General features: G+C 39.7%; 1 protein-coding gene across 1 annotated transcript in view; it reads left to right on the top strand.

Moving 5' to 3' along the window:
* Nucleotides 1–22588, top strand: part of exoc4 (exocyst complex component 4) — a 149826-nt gene that overhangs the window by 38667 nt on the left and 88571 nt on the right. The window contains exon 11 of the mRNA XM_085376089.1: nt 15573–15669. Coding sequence (XP_085232215.1) covers nt 15573–15669 — 97 coding nt within the window. The remainder of the gene's footprint in view (nt 1–15572; nt 15670–22588) is intronic.

Genomic DNA, 22588 nt, shown 5'->3' with positions numbered 1-22588 from the left:
CGTATCTGCTGAAACAGAATTGATCCAAGTATCTTGCATATTGCACTCTGTGTCAGTTCATTTAGTTCTGGCTTTCCACTTCTAGACAAAATATGAATCACAGATTATTTAAACCCTAGCCAACAGCACCTGCTGGAATAAATCTCAGTAAAAGCACAACAGAAAAACTAAATGACAGCCAAATTGAATCCTGTATTCAGAGAGCTTGGACCAGAAAAACTGCTTTGATGTCTCATTCAGTTGTTCCATGTAAGTGATGACTGCCATGAAACTAAAATAATGATCACATGGCAGCAGCATTTAGGCATGTAGACATGGTCATGAAGACCTGCTGGAATTCAAACCAAGCATCAGAACGGAGACGAAAGGTGATTTAAGCGACCTTTTCCTCGGCATGGTTCTTATTGCCAAACTCTCTCGTCTGAGTATTTTAAAAACCACTGAGTTTAAGCCAAAGTATGCAGAAGAGCACAAAGCAGATGGGTTCCAGCAACACAAAACACTGGGTGCTGCTCTTGTCATTTAAAAATAGGAAACGGAGGCTACAAATTACAAAAGATCAGTGTTGGTCAAGTTACTTGAAAAAAGTAATCAGTAACTAATTACTGATTATTTCCCCCCAAAAGTAATCCCGTTACTTTACTGATTACTTATTTTCAAAAGTAATTAATTACTTAGTTACTTAGTTACTTTTTAAAAACACGATTTACAACCTGAAGAGGTGATAAAGCGATAGATCTTTCAGCCCAATTCGACTTTTTCTACATAATCCATCATACAAAATGTAATCAAATAGAAAAGTCTCTTTTTAAAACTTGTTTTATTAGTTTTTAATCTTTTAACTTTATGCATCAAGCAAGAATTTAATTATATGCAACATTCTCTGACTGGAAGAAATTTGTTTAATATTTAAACCTATTTTCTGCACATTCCAGCACATAAAATATTTTTTTTTGTGTGTTTACACTCACTCTTTCAAATAGATGCAAGTAAAACACAGCAGAAAATAAATAAAGTCAAAGACTAGCGGTCTTTTTGCTCTATTTTCACCTGTAAAGCAGGAGTAGGGTAGGCGGAGGTTTATCATGGTGCAGGTGTGCCGTAGCGGTCAGTGGAAGAATCCGCGAGTTTCTCTGTGAGTTTCCCATTAAGTCATAGCGCACTCGGTGCTTGCTTGGAAGTTTAGGGGATTTTTTTCGCTGTAAAAAGAAGTTTTCTTCCCACACACAATGCTAATGGACGCTAATGTTTTTGTCACTTTTTATGGAATCAAACTCAAAGTAAGGTCAGTACTTCCACGCTTTAAATGCTGCACGCTCATACTCTCTCCCGCACTCGATATATGATCTATTGTTGATCTGCACACAGCTGTTGTCACAAACGTCGCACTTGCTAACGTCATTGTCATGAGACATTCTCGCAACAAAATCACGGTTTTAGTAACGCAGTAACGCAGCGTTCCTACGGGAAAGTAACGGTAATCTAATTACCGTTTTTGCAATAGTAATCCCTTACTTTACTCGTTACTTGAAAAAAGTAATCGGATTACAGTAACACATTACAAGTAACGCGTTACTGCCCATCTCTGCAAAAGATCAGTATAACTAAATAGAAATTTGGTGATGGTTTAATGATTTGTGGATATTTTCTCGGCACACTTTGGGCCAAATACCCAGTAGCCCCCCCTGAAGCTTCATATACTTACCTACCTGAGTACTTTTGCTGAAGATGCAAGCTTTCTGGAGAATAACGTGCCATGCCACTAAGCTCAGATGATCTCAAACTAGTTTTTGATGATGGTAGTTCAAGTTCAGTGTACCTACATTTAGCGTACAAAACAGGAACAAACCTACTGTAACTAATAATAACTCTGCATTTAACACCATAATTCCCTCCACACTCACCACCAAGCTGGAGCATCTGGGACTCAGCTCATCTATGTGTCAGTGGATCTCCAACTTCCTAACTGGCAGACCACAGGCAGTAAGGATGGGCGGACATGTCTCAGCCTCCACCACTCTCAGCACTGGAGCCCCCCAGGGGTGTGTTCTGAGCCCCCTGCTGTACTCTTTGTACACATATGACTGTGTGGCCACTACCAGCTCCACCACCATCATCAAGTTTGCTGACGACACCGTCGTGGTGGGCCAGATCTCTGATAGCAACGAGACGGCCTACCTGAAGGAGATTAGGAATCTGGAGAACTGGTGCCAGAGGAACAACCTCCTTCTAAACGTCAGTAAGACAAAGGAGCTGATAGTGGACTTCAGCACTAAGCAGGAGAGGAACTACCAGACCCCCGTCATCAACGAGTGCCCAGTGGAGAGAGTGGACAGCTTCAAATACCTCGGAGTTCACATCACGCAGGACCTGTCATGGTCCTGTCACATCAACACCGTGGTGAAAAAGGCCCGACAGCGTCTCTACCACCTCAGACGCTTGAGAGACTTCCAACTGCCCTCCAAGGTGCTCAGGAACTTTTACTCGTGCACCATAGAGAGCATCCTGGCGGGAAACATCTTAACCTGGTTCGGGAACAGCACCATGCAGGACAGACGAGCTCTACAGAGGGTTGTGCGGTCAGCTGAGCGCACCATCCGCTCCGAGCTCCCTGACCTGCACTCAATCTACAGCAGGCGGTGCTGGACCAAGGCCAGGAAGATCGTGAAGGACCTCAGCCATCCCAACAACAGACTGTTCTCTCTGTTGAGGTCAGGAAAGCGATTCCGCTCCCTGAAGACCAACACAGAGAGACTGAGGAGGAGCTTCTTCCCGCAGGCGATACGGTCTCTCAATCACACCACCACACAGTACTGACCCACACATACAGTTCTTACACACACACTGGACTTTCTGGACTTTGGTTTTGCACAACACTGGTCACTATATTCTTCATTTCCGGTTAATGCTTGTACAGCTGCTGTTATTGTGTATATATTTATTTATATTTAGATTTCTTCATACATTCTTATATAGTTCTATATTGTGTATTGTGTATTTTGTTGTACAGTTATTTTATTTTCAACTTTAATTTATATATTTATCTTTATCTTATTCTTCCCAGTTAAATTTACCCTTCATTCTAATTTGTGTTGTACAGTTATTTCATTTTTAACCTTAATTTATATTCTATTCCTTCCTAGTTAAATTTACCCTTTTTAATTTTTCATATTTATTTCCTATCTTATTCATAGCCTTTTCCTTTTTTGTTTTCTTTAGGTCACGAGCAGTTGTCCAAGCATTTCACTACATATCGTACTGTGTATGACTGTGTACGTGACAAATAAAATTTGAATTTGAATTTGAATAAAGTGTTCATTGATTCTGCGTATGCAGGTTTCAATGAAAGGCAACATATTATTGCATTATGTATCCAAAAGACCATTGCAATAGTATTGATGGTGACCTGTGAAAGACACTCTGGAGGATGGTTAAGAACACACAAATAGCCCAAGGCAAGCCTGATCCATTGGGCCCAAAACATCTGCTACCAACATCCAATCATTATACAACACAGGACACCCTCAGAGGTCCCATGCCCACACTGCTATCGTTCAGAGCCATTTTGGAGGCATAAAACAAACTGTGTGACAAAGACGAATATGTGTGTGTTTTGTTTTGTTTTTTTGGGGTGGGGTTGTCTTAAATTCATCTAAGCTAAATAACTGGTACGATAAAACATTCCTAAAACTAGAGCTGCTTTGACCAATAAAGTGCCTGGATAGCTCATGCATAATTAAAAAATTTAATCTGGTGAGAAAATGGAATCTGGAGGAAATGTAATGACAGGGGGTGTAGAGGACAACAGAGAGACTAGAGCAAGGTTGTAATAGTTTACACAGTTCAGACATTTAATCAGAGAGAAAGTGCTTGGTGTATTTTCCTATCCTAGGGCTAATTTTAATCAGCATTGGTCTTACCGTTATTTGGGGCTTTGACTGTCGCCTTTGTGTTTACTTTTAATCTTACACTCGCTGATTGGAGAAGGTGGAGAGAAGAACAAATGAAAAAGGGACAGAGGGAGGGATGGAAAGAAAGGGTGGAAGAAGGGCTTGTTGGACCTTAGCTGCACTTGTAGACACAGGTAAATACGTACACAGCTCTTGCTGTCACAGCGTGCAACAAATTCTTCAAGTAAAGAACAGGATACACAGTGTGCTGCCTAATTCCCTGCTGGGTGGAATGAAAGATGTAATGACATTTGCTTTTCTGGACAGTTGGTTCTCTTAGGTCTTTAAACATGTGTACATAGATGTATGTGTAGCTTGCTATCCTTCACAGCATCCATTGCATGAATGTCTACCCCTAAGAAGAATCTCTCCTCAGTTGTTTCAACCATTTATTTTTTCTTGAAAGGGTTTGCTGGGGCAGATGGTTTTGTATTGTGGGTGTACAGATTGTATAAACCCTCTGAGACAACTGTTATATATAAAATTGACTGTTATAGACTAAAGCACTTTGGGTAAAAGCATGATATAAATGCACTCCATTTACCATCTCCATTTGGGTTTGGCAGTCTAATGACTAGGGCATGTGACATGTCTAGTTCCATATGGAAAAGAAATGGAAAAAATTATCCTTTTTTGTATATCCTAAACATTTGCTGTTGGACTGAAGTTTTTTCTTTTCCAAATGGGATCTGGTCATGCAAGAGATGAGCACTGCTGTTTTGTAAGTGATCAGTGGCACAAAACTGTATCACCAAAGTTAAACTCTGTGTAAAATCAGTCTACAATTCAGATGCGCTCATCAAAATTGGACAATGCAAAATTGGAATAATGTTGCCTGGTCTGATGAGTTTCTATTTGTACTGCGACATTCAGATGGTAGAGTCAGAATTTGAAAACTGAAAGCATGGACCCACTCTGCCTTATATCAACAGTTGTTAGTGGTGTATTGGTGAAGGGGATATTTTCTTGGCCACTGAAAATATACATAAACACAACAGCCTACCTGACAATTTTGACCACTATATCTTCTGATGACTGCTTCCAGCAGGATAGCGCGCCATATCACAAATCTCTGATATTCTCAAACTTGATTTTTGAACATGACGATTAGTTTACTGTACTCGAATGGCCTCCACAATCACCGGGTCTCAATCCAGTAGAGCACCTTTGGGATTTGGTAGAACAGATGATTCTCATCATGTATATGGTGCTGATAAATCTGCAGCAACTGTAAATATGGAGCAAAATCTCTGAGGATTTTCCAGCACCTAGTTAAAGCTATGCTTCGAAGATATCAGGCAGCTTTGTAGGCACAGACGAACAGATATAAAAGATACATATTACAGTTAGATAAACACACGAGTACATACGCATGTATCTACTTACGTACACACTTACTTACACATTTATGTACCTGCACATTTTATTCATCCCCAATGTGGAATTCTAATATCCAGCTTCTTCATAAGAAAATCCCTCCAGTCATAACCATAAGTAAATAAACTCATTAATGTTGAACAAGTAGTATTTAAAATGCAATATTAATATGTTAAAGAATTATAGCAGGAAACAAAATGTGTATATGTTTTCGTTTTTTGGTGGTTGTACCTAACAGAAGGCATGGTGAGTGAATATTTTGTTTATACACTCATGTGTGTGTGTGTGTATATATATATATATATATATATATATATATACACACACACACACACACACACACGTATACATGTACGTGTGTGTGTATATATATATATATATATATATATATATATATTAGGGGTGCAACGATACACAAAATTCACGGTTCGGTTCGATACTTTGGTGTCACGGTTCGATATTTTTTTGATACAAAAAAATGTTCATGCCTTTTTAATTTGTCATTTATTAAAATTATAAATATATATTTTAACTCAAAAGTACAGTTTTTAAATTTAACCCTAACCCTTGTGCGCGTTTTTTATTTTGACAGCGAATGCGCACCTGCGGACCACTTATGTGCAGCCCTGGTTATTTAGCTCGTCATATTGCAGCCACAGAAATTCTTTTGTCCATGAAACCATAAAGCTGCACTTTCTTTTTGCCTTATAGTCTCATTTGTCATAACTTCTCCGTTTTGTGGTAAGCTTTTCTTTGGCTGTCACTTCTTCACCCCGACCTGTCTTATTTGGCTCAGCAGAACTAAAATATATATACTGCTACTTTTACACACGGACTCACATAAGCTCAGCGATTCTCTGCGAGATCAACCTCTCACATGTTTAAGCTTGCTGCGGGAGATTTCACTTGTCATGTTTGCATAGTAAGCTAACGATTAATAAGACGATGTCAGAGGAATTGGTGCACAAATTATCATCACTCACAGATCAGTGCTGTCATTGCAAAGTGAAAGCAAAAAAACAAGCGCAAATTCAAACGCGATTTCAATATGTCACATATTGACAGTGGCTCACCGATGCCAATGACATAATTACCCAGCTACATTTCTGAAAGAATGCAAAAGCATTGACATATATTTTTCCTACAATAGCCTGACGGGCAGGGAAGAGATAGATTTTTGTAGCCCGACTGGAAAGATCGCTAGCTCCAGGACGTCAGGCTAGCGATTTTGCAAGCCCTGTATCTGATTGAGGAATCACTCATCTTTGGAAAAGAGAGTTTATTACAGAGAAATGTCTCTTTCCGAAATAAAAGCTATACTATCCGCTTCTTCTGGGCTATATTCTCAGCAGCATATTGTAGCGGGTCAGGGCTGTTCGGGGTTCTGTTTGTACAGTTATGTTTTGTTTATGTTGCCATAGTGACGGGTGACGCCCTCTCGCTGCGACGGTGTGTCCTTCCGGGGTCAGAGGGCGCCCTGTGTGTTGTTGCTGTGCGGTTGCCGCGCTGAGCAGTTAGCTAGCGGCAGTGTTCTTCTGCAGATGTCAATAAACGGCTGTGCTCCCTGGCTAGCTCACGGGAAGCAAGACCAAACGACACCTCCGTCTCCTCGTTGTCTGAGCTCGCCACATTGGTGTCAGAAGTGGGATGATGGTGGCACCCCATGTTCTGACCCGAGTGACTTTTCCCCCGCCGGTCGTGACCGGCCGGTGCGCCAAAAGAAGGCACCTGGACATTTGCAAAGTGAAAGCAAAAAACAAGCGCAAATTCAAACGCGATTTCAATATGTCACATATTGACAGTGGCTCACCGATGCCAATGACATAATTACCCAGCTACATTTCCGAAAGAATGCAAAAGCACATACACATATTTTTTCTTCCTACAATAGCCTGACGGGCAGGGCAGAGATAGATTTTGGTAGCCCGAGTGGAAAAATCGCTAGCCCCGGGACGTCGGGCTAGCGATTTTGCAAGCCCTGTGTTACAGGCATGGCCCTTTAAGGATGAAGCCTGATGGGAAATGTATTCGGGATGTGTGTAGCGGGACTGCCTGGTGTGTGTGTGAAGAGAGAGAGCGGAGAAGGGGAAAAAGTAATGGTTAGCTACAGAAGAGACGAAAAGAAAATAAATAAAAGGAATATAATAACTCCCCCGACAGCCAGAGTTGTGTCGGCGATGCTCGCTGTGAGTAAACTGTTTCAGCCCACTGTACGCGGTGTTCGTGCCTTAGAGAAGAAATAAAGTTTGGTGAAGCAGTTTCCTACGCCTCCTTCGATCTTTTTGCTAGCGGAGTTGACCTGTATAGTTAGCTGTTGCCGGCTACGAGTCAGTTACAGAACCTTCAAGTAACTGCCAGAGGTTTCCTTACTACGGTTCGGGGCCGCGGAAACACCTGTATCTGATTGAGGAATCACTCGTCTTTGGAAAAGAGAGTTTATTACAGAGAAATGGCTCTTTCCAAAATAAAAGCTATACTATACGCTTCTTCTGGGCTATATTCTCAGCAGCATATTGTAGCGGGTCAGGGCTGTTCGGGGTTCTGTTTGTACAGTTATGTTTTGTTTATGTTGCCATGTTGCCATAGTGACGGGTGACGCCCTCTCGCTGCGACGGTGTGTCCTTCCGGGGTCAGAGGGCGCCCTGTGTGTTGTTGTTGTTGTTGCTGTGCGGTTGCCGCGCTGAGCAGTTAGCTAGCGGCAGTGTTCTTCTGCAGATGTCAATAAACGGCTGTGCTCCCTGGCTAGCTCACGGGAAGCAAGACCAAACGACACCTCCGTCTCCTCGTTGTCTGAGCTCGCCACATTGGTGTCAGAAGTGGGATGATGGTGGCACCCCATGTTCTGACCCGAGTGACTTTTCCCCCGCCGGTCGTGACCGGCCGGTGCGCCAAAAGAAGGCACCTGGACATTTGCAGGACTTTGTGTGGGGTAATGGGGTCGTCGGGGACGACTGACCCCTTAGGTGGGGGCTATGTAGCGGGTCAGGGCTGTTCGGGGTTCTGTTTGTACAGTTATGTTTTGTTTATGTTGCCATAGTGACGGGTGACGCCTTCTCGCTGCGACGGTGTGTCCTTCCGGGGTCAGAGGGCGCTCTGTGTGTTGTTGCTACAACTTGAAGTTGTAGGTTTGAAACCATTTTGAATGCATGCATAGTTGTATCTGTTGTGAATATGGTGCCTGAACCACAAAAACTTATGCAGGTTTAGTATCAGGCTCAAAAAGGCTATGGAGGTTTCATGGTGTTTTGCAAAGAATGATGCATGATGTGCATTTTAACAAAAGAATAGAAAACGAAAACCTAAAATATGTAACCAGTGTTTCACTTAATCTATTTATAGCCAGGTTTTTGCAACACTACTACCATGAATTGGCAGATCAGTGACATTGGTAAAGTTTGAAAGACAGACAACATACATTGTAAACATCTCCTTCTAGAGTGAATTTTTGTTTTACTTCAACTGACAGATGTGAATTAATTAAAATCAAGACCAAGGAGAGACACTGTATGCCACAGTGACACTTTTAATAATTAATCCTGCTCAATTTACACCTGAATTTATTTATACTATAATTTATTGATTCTCAGCTGTAGGGTGGATTTGGATGCCTGGTTGGTGAAGCAGCAGATACCATCCCATCAAATTAATTTTAATAATAGAAAACTCTCATTAAGACCCAATCAGACATGAAGACAGTCTGAGTGGAATGGGATGCCCGGAATTGACCAGAGAGTCATACATTATTGAAGCGAGAACCAATCTTATTCAAATAGCAGGATTCAGTTTAGTGAATATGCAGCTGCCTGCCAGAGTGATTCCTTTGCAAGCATGTACAAAAATTTAAATATATATGATTTGTACATGGGGTATATTACCTGAATTGATCACTCAAAAAATAATTTTCATAGTACAACAGCGACAGACATGTGAGGCCATTAAGGGGGAAAATTGGATTATTCTGTACATTCCTTCCTATTTGCACAATTTAGACTGCAATATGCAGTGCTGGCTAACAGTTCAGATTAGGGACCTCAATCAAAGGAAGAGCACTGCCTCACTTTATTTATGTATAGAACAGCGATTACTATAAACACTGTGCTAAAGTGCAGATATTGAAGAATCCTACTGGTCGAGTTACACCTTTTATGCATTAACAAAATTTAAACAGAAGTGTTAGTTTAATAAATTCAGCTAATTATTTTTAGGTTTGTGAGTCTACATTTTGTGTGTTAAAGGACCGTGTGAGTTGATTATTTCAGCCACCTTGCTTCCCTTTTGCCAGTTTAAATCAGAATCTATCAAGAGCAATTGTAGATATCTTTGATTGTCTTGAGCCGAACATTTGGTAAGAGACACACAAACTGAAATGTGTTCGGCTGTGACCACAGCTGATTCTTTGTTTTGAGGTAAAAACATCAGGCAATGTGTTTTATGTATTTTGTATTTCAAATTGAAATTTGTGGATTGCATTGTAAATGGCTGTTTGGCACAAAAGCACAGTCTTTGTAGATTTCATTTTAAGTTTATACTGTTAAGCTGTGCATCTGTTTCATGCAAAAGTTACCAACATGGGTAAATTTACCATTATCTTAATTATCAAAATATGTGGTAATGCCTTCTGACTTAAAAAAAATCCTTAAATTTCACTTTGGCCTCACTGATGCCACTGACAAAATGAGAATTTAAAAAACTTCATTTTCTATTTAATAGTCAGAACATGACAAGAAAGCCAGTAAGAAAAACAGCAGTCGAAGGTACATTACAAAACGGGGGGGGGGTCTCAGAGTCTCCCCAAAAAGGAAGGGGGGATTGACTGTCAAACTACATGCTCATTGCCTAAAAGCACCTGACTGACAGGTCCTGAGTTTGGAATATTGTATGGACAAGATTTAAAACTCAACAGGAAAGTGCTAAAGTGACAGACAGCTGTTTTCTTATAGACTTCTTTAAGACTAAAGGTCTTAGCAACCACAGCTATCACCTTCTGGTGCCTTTCATACAAAATGCTGGTTTAAGGTACTTCTGCATTGGCTTAAATTTTTTAAATTTTTTTCTTTCTTTTAATGGCTGTTCCTGCTTTTTGTCTTCAGTACTGCATTCGTTTTTGGTGCTGGAAGGATTAATCTGAGATTTTGGTCCATATTGAAATAATAGCATCACAGGGTATCAGCAGAACTGTTTCTCATCAAACCCAGGAAAGTGTAGCTAATGCAATTTCACTAAGTCACTGCCTGACTTGATTAGATGTGGGCTGGAGAGTGCATGGTAAGACACCACAGGGGTCTGGATTGTTGTCACTGTGCGAGTGTATTTGAGCATATTGTGTCTATGTAATTTCAGCTGAGCCATTTGTTAGAGGCTATGTGACACTACACGCCTTACAATTGTGTTTGTGTGTTTAAAACATTTGCGCCATATGTATATGCATAACAGTATATTAGTATTTGTCTGTTTGTACTGTCTATAATTTATGGGTTTCCTTTTTGATAGCTTTGTGTCATGTCTGATTAGGTGTTTGTGTTGCAGACGGAGCAGTGACCCTCTAGGGGGATTTCAGGCAGATTTGGCCACATTAGAATGTGTCACTTCTTCCTTTCCAGTTTTCACTTGCCATCCGACTGAGCACCGTGCCTCCTCCACACGCACTCCTCTCACTAATCTCGGATCAGACCGCACACCGAGGGACACAAATGCTCATAGATATGCGTGCATATACAATCACACAGGGCTTGACAAACAATATAATATTTTTACACATTATATGGGGAGAGAGCTGGCACCAGTTCGGTGGCATCCTGACCTGAAACCGGAGCCACCCTGTCACGTCTAGACAACTCTGAAAAATCCCATGCATATTAATGCCCCCCTATTTAATATTCATCAGTGCTATGCCCTGTTGGCAGCTGGTCCCAGACCCCATGGATCAATGAGGTCTCTTCCTCGCTCCTTTGTCTGACACGGATGCAGATGTTTAGAGCATGAAATTAAATTGGTCACCGTCATTGGGAATACATACGTGGTAGTCTATTCGGTGTGTGTCTGAATTTGTGCGTCTGTGCGCTTGTTTGTGTGTAGCTGCCAGTTAGACAGGAGTCTGCAACATGTCGATGTTATTCATGGGAACTTAACTGTTTGCAAGTTGATGACGAAGAAACAAAAGTTTAGCCAGCTTTTTCCACATTGGTGATCAGTGAGTGAGAGAGAGGAGAGAAAGAAAGATAGAGAATATGATGGAGCAAGGAGGATGAGCAAGAGAGTGCGTTGGCGGCAGCTTTGTTTAGGAGCCTGTAATTGAGTCTTAATTGAATTGGCACCAAAGGACGGATGAATGGATAGAGAGATGGAGACAGACAGAGTTTGAGTGAATTGGACCTCATCTTTGTCTCCACTTAGCAACACGAATGTGGGCTTACCGTGCAGGCAAATTTCATGGCAACAGATCAGGATCAAAAACCCTTGAGTTAAAACTTTTGGATGGAATGAAAGCTTCTCTTGTCATTTTAATGAAACTGCAGAGAGTGTTGTCTCCCATACTTTTCAAATGAAACTTGTTCTATTAGAAATGTATAATAGAGGCCCGTACGGTTAACAATGGGTTGATATGCATTTGAATGCAAGGCTAGGCAGGCTGCACAGGTAATGCGGAACAGGCTTTAACACTATGCGAAGGTGTCTTTGTGTTATAGCGCACAAGCTTTGTGAGGCCATATTCGACATGGAAATGAAACAGAAGAAAACAGCAAAGTGAAGCTTTGTGCTGAACTGAAAATCATTTCAGGACACACTCATGCACACACACACCTAATTCTAAATCCTATCAAAGTAGCTTGGATCACCATCTTGTTTGATTTCTGTCCAGTGTTCTAACTTTTCTTACTCTGTACACTTGACACCAAATCACACCTAATTTCATCTGACCAGAATATGACAGGTGCTGTAAGTGTTTCCCAAGTATTAGTTTACCCACACGGGTTATTAATCCATCACACCTTCATGGTTTGAATATAAAAAAGTTCTTTATTCTTCTTTTGTTGTTGTTGGGGTTTTTTTTTTGCCTGCCCGTTTGGTTTTTTAGCCATCGGAATTATTGTCTGAAGGCCAAGAAGGATGCCCAGATGGATTATCACGGCCTTACCGCATTGGTCCATTTCATTGACCTTTGTTATTATTATTTATTTATTTTATTTTATTTTAAGTTATTACAGATGGTACAGACATGACTGGAGGATAGGAAAGGGAGAGAGAAAGAAAGGGAGGAAAAGAAAAACAGAGGAAGGGGGACACTGAGAGAAGAAACAAAAAAATAAATAAAAAAAATAAAAAATCCGCTGGATGACCTGTTGAGAGAGAACATAAAAAAGAAAACAAGCAAAAAGAGAGCAACACAATAAACACGACACCACAGCATAGATAACTGTAACTAACAGTAAATATTAAATATTGAATGTTATTGTGTAGTACGGAAGACCAACACTGCACAATGTGCTTTGAGGCAGCAGCCAAGAAAGATATAGTTTATGTCTGTGAGCACCCGTGTGTACACCTGTGTGCACACCTGTATGTGTGAGCACGCTTGTGCTCCATGCTTGCTCCATGTAATGATCTGCTAGAGGGTGTGGGGAGCCTTAGCCCCGTCCCCCAGGGCATGAAGCAGGCATGGAGGAGATCCCGGCCCCAGACATCCAGAGGCTCCCAGAGCACGAGAGCCCAAAGAGGACCATGAGGGGCCACATAAGCAGGGGCCACGCAACAGCCATGGCACAGAAGCGCAGAAAAAATTATTTGTTCTATTGCCTACACGTATTTTCCCCATATACTGGATTAAAAAAATCTCTGTAATATTACTTTATGAAGACAGGAATGCTGCTACCATGTTGCTGTCCTCCTCTGTTATAATTATCCAATCACAATTTAAATGCAAGCAGCATATCAGCCTATGCAAACATTTGTACCAACACGCGCACATACAATCCATTTGCACTGCAGTTTGCCATATTGACAACTAGTTGCAATTTCATCTATCAATTATATTGATTACTTCAGGATGAGTGGAGGTAATGAGCTTCAGTTCTGCTTCTCCCCTGTGATCTCCCCTTTCCCCCCATCTGCTGGAGTCCCCTGTCCCCTCCACCAAGATTTTACATGGCAATGATTTTCTGATTAACCCTGTTAGCTGTGGGGCTCACCCACGCAGTGACACAGGGCATGAAGGGGTGTGAGCATGTGGGATGCATTTATATTTGTCTTGTCATGTTGATATATTGATGTGTGTATGGAGTGCCACATGAATGAGTCCTCACACGGGGAAATTAGCATGTTAGCTCGGATTTTTGAACTTCCAGTTCCCTCCTTGAGGTCAGTAAGTCAGTGGTACTTTTTGAGTAGGGTTTTTTTTCGATTCTCAAGATATAGTTTTTGGTTAACATAGGTTTTAAACATTTTCTCTGTTTGCTCACATACTCACATTTTGCTAACATGTGGCTAACAGAGATATTCAGTGTCATTATTCCAAACACAAGGTTAGTGAAGGTGACTTTTTAATAATGCAACTAAATCGTAAAATTAGTGTTTTACTTCATTTATGCTTCAAATGAGAGTAAGGAGACATTGGTTTGTGAAGATTCCTTCTCTTCCGTTTGAGAGCTGAGTGTTTAAACATCTGTCCTCTTTGTACTGCTGACTGTTTATTCTCATCTTAGTTGCTCATCGGTATTTCTTGGCCACTAATTTTCTGCTATTATATGACTATGTGTAAATCCGTTTACAGAAAGAACAAGAAGCACTTTGAGAGTGCACACCTCCACGAAGGCAGCTCACTCTCTAGGCATTAATTACTTATAAGGAAATAGTAATTTCTTTATATATATTTATTTTGTTTTCTTTGTTCTTTTAAAATGTACTTTAAGACGTTTGGAGTGCAGTAAAAACCAAATAAAGGTAACATATGTTTACTTTGATTACTCAAACATTATGTAGGAGTAGGTAATGGATAATAGGTATTTTTAAATAACTGAACATGAATAACTTCAGCTTGTTGTATAATATTATATTAAATATTTCAAACAAGGCAGCCCATTTGTTTTCTCTTGATTGTATTTTCTTTACAGGTGTGACTTATTTTTTTGGGTCATCTGTTAAGAAAGGCTGATGTGAAATATAAAAGTGAGATGAGACGTTGACCTTGAAGACCTTTGTCTACACCCTGACAAAGTTTTACTGGAATTCATTCAAAACTTTTTGTGCTCATGTTTACAGACAGAATGACGCACGCACACAAATGCAACCAAAAACATGACCACCTTAGTGGAGGTAAATGGGTGATTAAGCATTTCTAAATGTAAAAAAACAAATAGAAAAAGGTGGAACAATGTACTAATTTCATTGAAATAACAGAGTTACAGTTCACTGTTAGTTTTAGAGCAGGAATTCCCGAGTTGGTAGACTATGGGCACTATTCTAACTGCAAATAGACTATCCCAGTGACTCTGTGGTCATCTCCTGGCACTCTTGTAGGTGTAGCAGTACAATACAATTTAATACAACACAATACAGCACAATATAAATATTGCAATATAAAGTAGAAGGTGTGGTGATGTGTGCCAGTCTTGGATCACGGCTGCATCACGGTGTCAGTCAAAGATAGTTATTTTGTCCATTTTTACCTTGTGCTAAAAGTGATCACATCAAACTGGAAAATGCCAACAGCTTTTTCACCATGTAACATTTCAAGGGTAAAATATGAAGGTTTTCAGACAAAATTATAGAGAATGTCAGAAAAACTGAAATGTACAGACAAACATACCAGAGAAATCTGATGTGCAGTTAATCGAGTGTGATTTTTTTTTTTTTCTGTAGCAGTCTGGTGTCTTTTGCACATGACTTCATAAAGGTGCACATATCAAATGTCCATTGTGGCAGTCTGTTTTAATGCAGAATGTCACATTTCAGAGGATTCACACTTGCAGTATATTCAAATATCTTTCCTACAATCTATTCTTGGAGAAAAATATAAGACAGTTTACTATAAAATAATACCTCCTTTCTAATCTTGAAGCGCTCTCCTCTATAGTGCTAGGTAATGCTAAGTGAACTCCAGGAAAGCAAAATGGATTTGTGACTTGCGTTGATGCAAAAATACTCTTTGAATTCTCTACCTCTTTTATGTGTGTGTATATGTAACACTGGCAACCACTACGCACATATGCCTGTTTTGTTATTTCTATAACTGTGTTTCTTGTATTGTAGGTGGCGCTGATGACAACCTGATTGAAGGAGGAGAAATGAAGTTTGTGTGTAAGCCAGGTGCGAGGAACATCACTGTAATCTTCCAGCCTCTTCTCAGGTAAAGCAGGTTTTTATATACTATTATATATATTATATACTATACTATATATTGAACAACCACCTAAAAATACACGTGAATGTGGTTTCAGCATGTGTTTTTGGTTCATCTGGAATGCACTGACTCAGAAATGCAAAACAGCAGGGTGTATAGTGCACATGATCTGCTCTGAGACTTTAAAGAGTAAAAATAGGTTTTGATGACACACACCAGGTTACGGTGCATGGGTAACGATTCTTTGGTGTACTGGTGTTACAGTGTCTGTACTGCAGTGGCACTAATGCGTTTATGGCATGGCAAAATTTTTATAATTAACCCTTTAGAGCCGATCGGAGCGGGCACGCTCTGTTTTGCGTAACTATTTTTAAATCCCGGTAGCACTGCAACCACGTAAGCTAGCACAAAAATTTTTTTTGTATATGAAACCGGAGGAGTTGTACTTACATCAGCTTGTCCTAGGTCACGGTTTCCTTCCACATAAAGCTTTGCAAAAACTGCATAAAAAGCGCTTGCAGGAACAAAAACATAATATTCCAGAAACACGCTTTGCCGATCCGATCAGCTGTTCATAACACTTCCTACGTTGGAATAGACGTCAGCGCGAACTTTTGAATTTCCGCCATTACCTGCCCGAAACCGGAAGTGACGTCATTTTCGCGGAAATGTAGTCTTTTTTACCATCAGGGCCTCAGGGCCTATACTGGTCTTTTTAAAAGTTATCTTTGACTTTATGACTTTCTGTGTCATTTCTGGGATGCTTAGGACTCAAATTGCACTGCTGGAAATAGTTTATTTTGATGCATATGCTGCTTTTTTGCAAATTTGCATTATAATATTTATTTTCGTTTTTCCTGCAGTGTATAAAAATTGGTGTATTTCAAAAATAAAAGTATGAAGACACTCAAAATAAATTTCCTGTGGTGGGAAACTATTTTGTGCAACTTTTTTGTATTTACAGTTTTGAGGGATAAGCCTCTTAAATTTCTCTAATTAGAAATATATGTTAAAAAAACAAAAATGATTTTCAATTTTTTTGTAGTTTATTGCACTTTTTTGCAATTTATGTAATTATTATGCACTTAATGAATACATATTATTAAAATCTGGGCTGTAATGGTTGTATTGATGTATAGCAACTTGAAATGCTCCCAAAAATGGCTCCACAGCATGTAAAAATATAATATAAGCTCTGGCGGACTTGGTTCTATGGTAGGTCTTAAAGGGTTAATATTAAAGTACATTCCTAGTATGGCTAAAAGCAACACAGCTCTGCTTGTGGCAGACATCCTCATACACTAAAATTGTGACTTCCAGCACTATATAACTTAATTGGATCAGAATAAAATAAAGGTAACCAACACCAAATCTGCTGTCTTTACTGGAATATTTTGGGCAAGATTCCATTAACTTTACAACATGTATGTGTTTAAAAGCCCTCTTGTGTCATACTGGTCTGTCAGAAACTGATAGCCTGGCTACTCAAGACATATGAACCCTTGGATATGACTCAATACCAGTAAAATGTAAAGCTAATTATATTATACAGCCTCTTAGTGACTATCTATTGATTTCAACCTTGTTAATGTTTAGTGGGATATCGTAAATCAAAAATGATGTAATATTTTGTACCTTCAGTTTGTTGATACCATCCAGGAATTAGGATTGTCTGCCACCCTGGCTTTTATTTGCCATTAAATTTGACTATTCTGAGGGGCTGTGTTTTTGGTAATGTTTCATATGTCTGGTAGTTTCCCATACTGTGCTGTGGTCCCATTGGAGTAGAGTAAATCTAATAGTGAAAGAGTTTAATTGAATTGGCCTTCATGTAGTGACACATAACCTTCTAGGATCCATTAAACAGAGATGTTTCCTGTTCTTACATTTCGGTAAGTTTTATGTACATCTCTAAAGCGTCACACATTTCTGACACATGTTAAGAAGTGGATACAAAAAAGCAAACTTTTTTTTTCTGAATCTATTAAAAAAGCCCAAGATGTTTATGTTGATATTTTAGTCAAATATGCTGGAAGCCAAATTACTATATACTATTCCTATTCCTGCTCTATACTATAACCACAAAATGTGTTACTAATTAACAGTTTCAGTCACATTACATGAGCCCATTAAGGTAGTCAAGCTAGATTGCAGTTCATTCATTGTTATCATACTTCTTGCTTGACTGATTGATGCTATTGAAAGTAGCTCCTTTCACTCGAGAGAGCAAAAAGATGTGGCAGTGCGTGCGTGTTTGTATGTATGCCTTAATGCTTTTCTTTCCAGGTTGTTTCCTGTATGTTTTTGTCCCTTTACTGTTGTTTTGGCCTTGAAATTTTCTCTCTCTGTCCCTTACTTCCACACTTATCTTTCTCTGACACGTACACACACCCACACCGACTTTCAGTCCCTGTTCACTTTAGGTCTGGCCAAGCTTTTGTCTGAACAAATGACCAAAAATAAAACGGTGACTAGCTCTCTGCCTACCTCTCCCATGTTGTCTGTAATGGTTCATATCAATCAAACCAAACTGCCTTGAACACAGGGCTCTCTCTTCTCTCCCTCCCTCCCCTCAACCTGGCCTCTCTAGACTTCTAGTGCCAATGGAGCGCTTTTGCTTGCAGATGGTTTTCTAATGGCAAAGCTCTGGCACTCCGCTGATGGATCACTACACCTCCTGCAGCCAGCCATGCAACTCGTGGCAGCTTTAATGGTAAAAGCAGTTGGGGGTTTGGAGCACAGGAAATCAGTGGCAGTGCGTGGGAGATGAGACATCAGGGTCTTAATGTTTGATTGCAAATGGTTTTTCTGTGTTGGGATATATTTTGTTTTCACCCCTTAAATCAAGTTAAGCACTCTACTTTATAATGTTTCTGTGTGTTTGTTTTTCAAATCTTAAATCTTAGTTTCCAAGAACCATCAAATTTGCAAATTTTACAGTTTGAAAGTTTTCATAAGATGAGTTTTGTAATTAGAAATTAAGATGAGTAAACTAAGAGTTGACGTGGCCTGTTTAAGGCAAGTTTGGTATATATTAGTTTGTTTGTTTTTTTTAAAGCAAAATAACACAATACTTGTCTGTGTTGACTTCTCATCCAGGTGTGCATGTGGTTGGTGAGAAATATACTATCCATACTATGTCCATAATCCCATTTAGGGATTTAATGGGAAGTTCTCTGTGAAAATGGAGTTTCAGCACCATTCCCATCCTATCAAGTTGTTTTAAAAGCCAAGTGAGAGCTTTGTCTGTGATAGATGTATGTCAAGTGCAGTTCATGACCGGATTCCACTTAGTGTTGCATTTTGCAGACTTAGTTTTAGTCTCAATATCTAGTAACAGCCTGAGCAAAACTAAGCAAGATTGCATATCTAAATTTTAGAAGGTCTAAGAGTCCCATAGCTACCACAACTTAATTCTGGCTCATGCCAAAGAAAGGGTAGAATTTAAACAGAAGGGAACTTGTGTGGACTTTTCTAATTTACCTAGTGCTAATATTTGCACTGTCTAAAATAATATTGCCCCAAAGTGTACAGTATGCCTTTCTAAAGCATTTTAATATAAATATACAGAATGTGAGGTTCTTCTTCTCTTATTGTGACAAAGATTCAATTAATATTATTTCCATAGATGGATAGATAAAATCTCAGGTCGGTAGTACCTCATGTGTAGATATAGTTTTATGCTTGGGTCTGTCTGAGTGCTTTGCATTTATTCAGTGTTTCGCTACCAGCAAGTAGGTATACTTGCTGAACTGTTTTTTTTTGGGCACACCCGTTCAATTAAAACAAATATCTAAAAAAACAAATATATGGCAGCGACATGAATTTGCATATGTAGGCATGTTCAAGATGACCCATTGAAGTTCAAACTGAGCATCAGAATGGGTAGGATGTTTGATTTACTTAAATATGGTGTCGTTGTTGGCGCCAGGCTAGCTGATCTGGGTATTTTTTTTTATACTGTTGACCTACTGTGATTTTGACCCCTTAAGGGTCAAAAATAAAAGAGTGAAAATATTCTGTTCTCTGGGAAAAATGCCTTGTTAATGCCAGAGGTGAGAGGACAATGGCCACACTGCTTGACGATGATAGGAAGGTAACAACAACTCAAATAACCACTTATTACAACCTAGGTATTGAAGGGACGTATGTTACAGCAGGAAGAAGACCACACAAGGTGCCACTCCTGTTAGCTGAGAACAGGAAACTGAGATTACAGTTCACATGGGCTCGCCAAAATTTGACCATAAAAGACTGGAACCATTTCTGATGCCACTTATAATGGTAGAGAGAGAATTTGGTGGAAACGACTTGAAAGCATGGATCCACCTTGTTTGTATCAACAGTTCAGGCTCCTGCTGGTGTAATGATGTGGGGGATATGTTTTTTTGCTCACTCTGGTCCCCTTAGTACCAACTCAGCATTGTTTAAGCGCACCAGTCTACCTGAATATTGTCCTCCACAGTGTAGCCATCTTCTGATAGCTGCTTCCAGCTGGATAACTCACCACATCACAAAACTCAGCTCATCCCTAACTGGTTTCTTGAAGATGACAATGAGTTGACTGTACTTAGATGGCCTCCACAATCAGCATATCTTAGTATATTAAAGAACCTTTGAGATGTGGTGAAATGTTAATAGCTCTGTGTTGCTGTCCTGTCTATATGAACCAAAATAAATATTTTCAGTTCTTTGTTAAATCTATGCCACAAAGAATGCAGGTCTGACTGTAATAAGGGGGTCCAACTCAATACTAACAAGGTATACCAAACAAGGTGACCAGTAAGTGTAGATTTTTTTGAATAAAATATTTTTTGTTTTGACAAGGCAAAAGACTGACAAAGCAGTGTATGCCCGTTTTGTGTGGTTTAGTATTTGAATGCATTTTTTGCTAAAGAGGTCTGTTTGACCTTAAGTCTGTCAAAACATCACTCCTCTTTTGAATATTCCTCTGTCTGTTGTACAGTTCAACAGGACAAGGGCTTATAGTCAGTGAATGAATAAGATTGGTTCTGCCCTTGGAACTCTGGCAATGTACCCCGATGTCAGAGCGGAGAGTGCAAGTCATTAAAGATGCACACACAAATATGGGGCATAAGGGAGTGTTTGTACATGTAGCAGCCAATTTAGTTTGACTTCTGGGGTCTCTTGCTGACATTTGGGTGGTATTTACACCCCTTGGTCCGGACTAGGCTGGCATTTTGAAAAGCCTCAGCAACCCCTTAATCTCTCCCTGTTAAACATGCACACGATGACCACGCTTTTACAAGCCTCGACATGGTGTGCTATGTTTCAGTCTGCATGACTACCTGTAATTTGTTCAATATGTACAAGGTTGTTTAAACAAGTTTTCACTGAGAGGTGACTATTTGACTTGAGCATTCATGTTATTTCTGGAGCATCTACCTGATACTGTATTCTACACATTTTATTATGAAATAACTGTTAAAACTTGTGCCTGAAAAATCTGATAAAGGCAGAGACTTTCATGATTTGTCATGTAATCCATTTGTACTGACCCATCGCCTTAAGCAGGCTATGGTTACGTGAAGATAAATGGTCCATTTGGAGAGCAAAAGAGGAAAAGCATTTGCCCAAACACATTGTCAGATGACAATTTTTATTAGCTTTTTAAATGTTTTCATACAGTGACTAGCTTTCAGGCTACTGGAAGCACTGAAAAAGTGGCTGGGGTCTCTAGTGGCTTAATGATCAGACAATTGCTGATGGGTTCTGAAATCAGTTGATCAAAGTTAAATCGAGAAACATTTCCACAAAGCCCTCTGGACAGTTTAACAATTCCTTCATGTTTGTGGTAGAAAACTTTTTCATAATTTACATGATGATAACTAAAAGCATGAAAAGCAGACAGAACTGAAGAAACAATAACATCAGCTTGATTGCTGAAGGGCTTAATGTAATGGACGTATGCATTGCTAATTTCCTTTATAAGTGAGTTTTTCATTAAATCTTGCTGCTTTGTCATTACTAGCTCAAGCTCGAAATAGATTTTTAGCCGGGGCTATAGAATTACCTTTGGGGGTTTCAACTGAACGATTAAGTTATCTTCCAAAATGGTTTGTCGCATTAAGGATTTGACTTACAGCCTCTTTGTGTTTGACTGCATGGGCCTTTACTTGGTGTGCTATTTGCTATTTTGTGGTTCCAGAACCAAAACATAAAGAAACCTAAAATCATCCTCCCCGCTCTTCTAATAATGTCATACTGGTAGGCGTACAAGATTGACTACTGCTGTTGAACACAGAGTTCACTGTGTGAGCACACTACATCAGCTCATTAAAAGTACTTTTAATTGTTGATGTCTGTTCAGAGTTCTACTGTAAGTGTCCTCAGTTGGGTGAGAAAGTGCGAGCTAGAGAAAAGAGTCAAAAGGTTGGAGATTGACAGAGAGTGCTTGGGGGGAGCAGAAAGGAAAGGACAATGGAAGAAGCGGTGAAAGGAATGTAGAGCGGATAGAGAGCGAGATGACAGGAAAAGGACAGAAGGGCCTTGCCTCCCACCGCTGTAGCCTGTGGTGAAAACGACACACACCATGATTCTGCACTAATTTCAGTCTCTCATTAACTACCCTCCTGAGCAGCACACATGGACCAAGACAAATAGAAAGAGCAAGATTTAGAGGTGAAATGGAGTATGTCTGAAGAAGTTTTGGGGGCTTTCTCAAGTGACTTAGGTGAGATAGGCACTGTTGGATGTTCAAGAAAAATATTTTTTTAAGAGTTCGATTTTCTGCATTCTTACTGACAATCTAAAAGAAAGCAGCTCAAAATTAGACTTTGCGGTGGCTTGTTTTTTTAATTATCTGAAGAAAATGTAATATTATTTCAATATTGTTAATACCACTAATAGAACCCAACAGATATTGGACTTTTGGGATAGCGATATCTAGTGGTTTAAAAATCTG

The sequence above is a fragment of the Diplotaxodon limnothrissa genome, linkage group LG17 (assembly GCF_057381915.1).
Source record: "Diplotaxodon limnothrissa isolate DT_005_m linkage group LG17, D_limnothrissa_male_GT1.1, whole genome shotgun sequence".
Lineage (NCBI taxonomy): Eukaryota > Metazoa > Chordata > Actinopteri > Cichliformes > Cichlidae > Diplotaxodon > Diplotaxodon limnothrissa.
The sequence above is the reverse complement of the archived record's forward strand: the minus strand, read 5'-3'. Positions and strand labels throughout refer to the sequence as shown.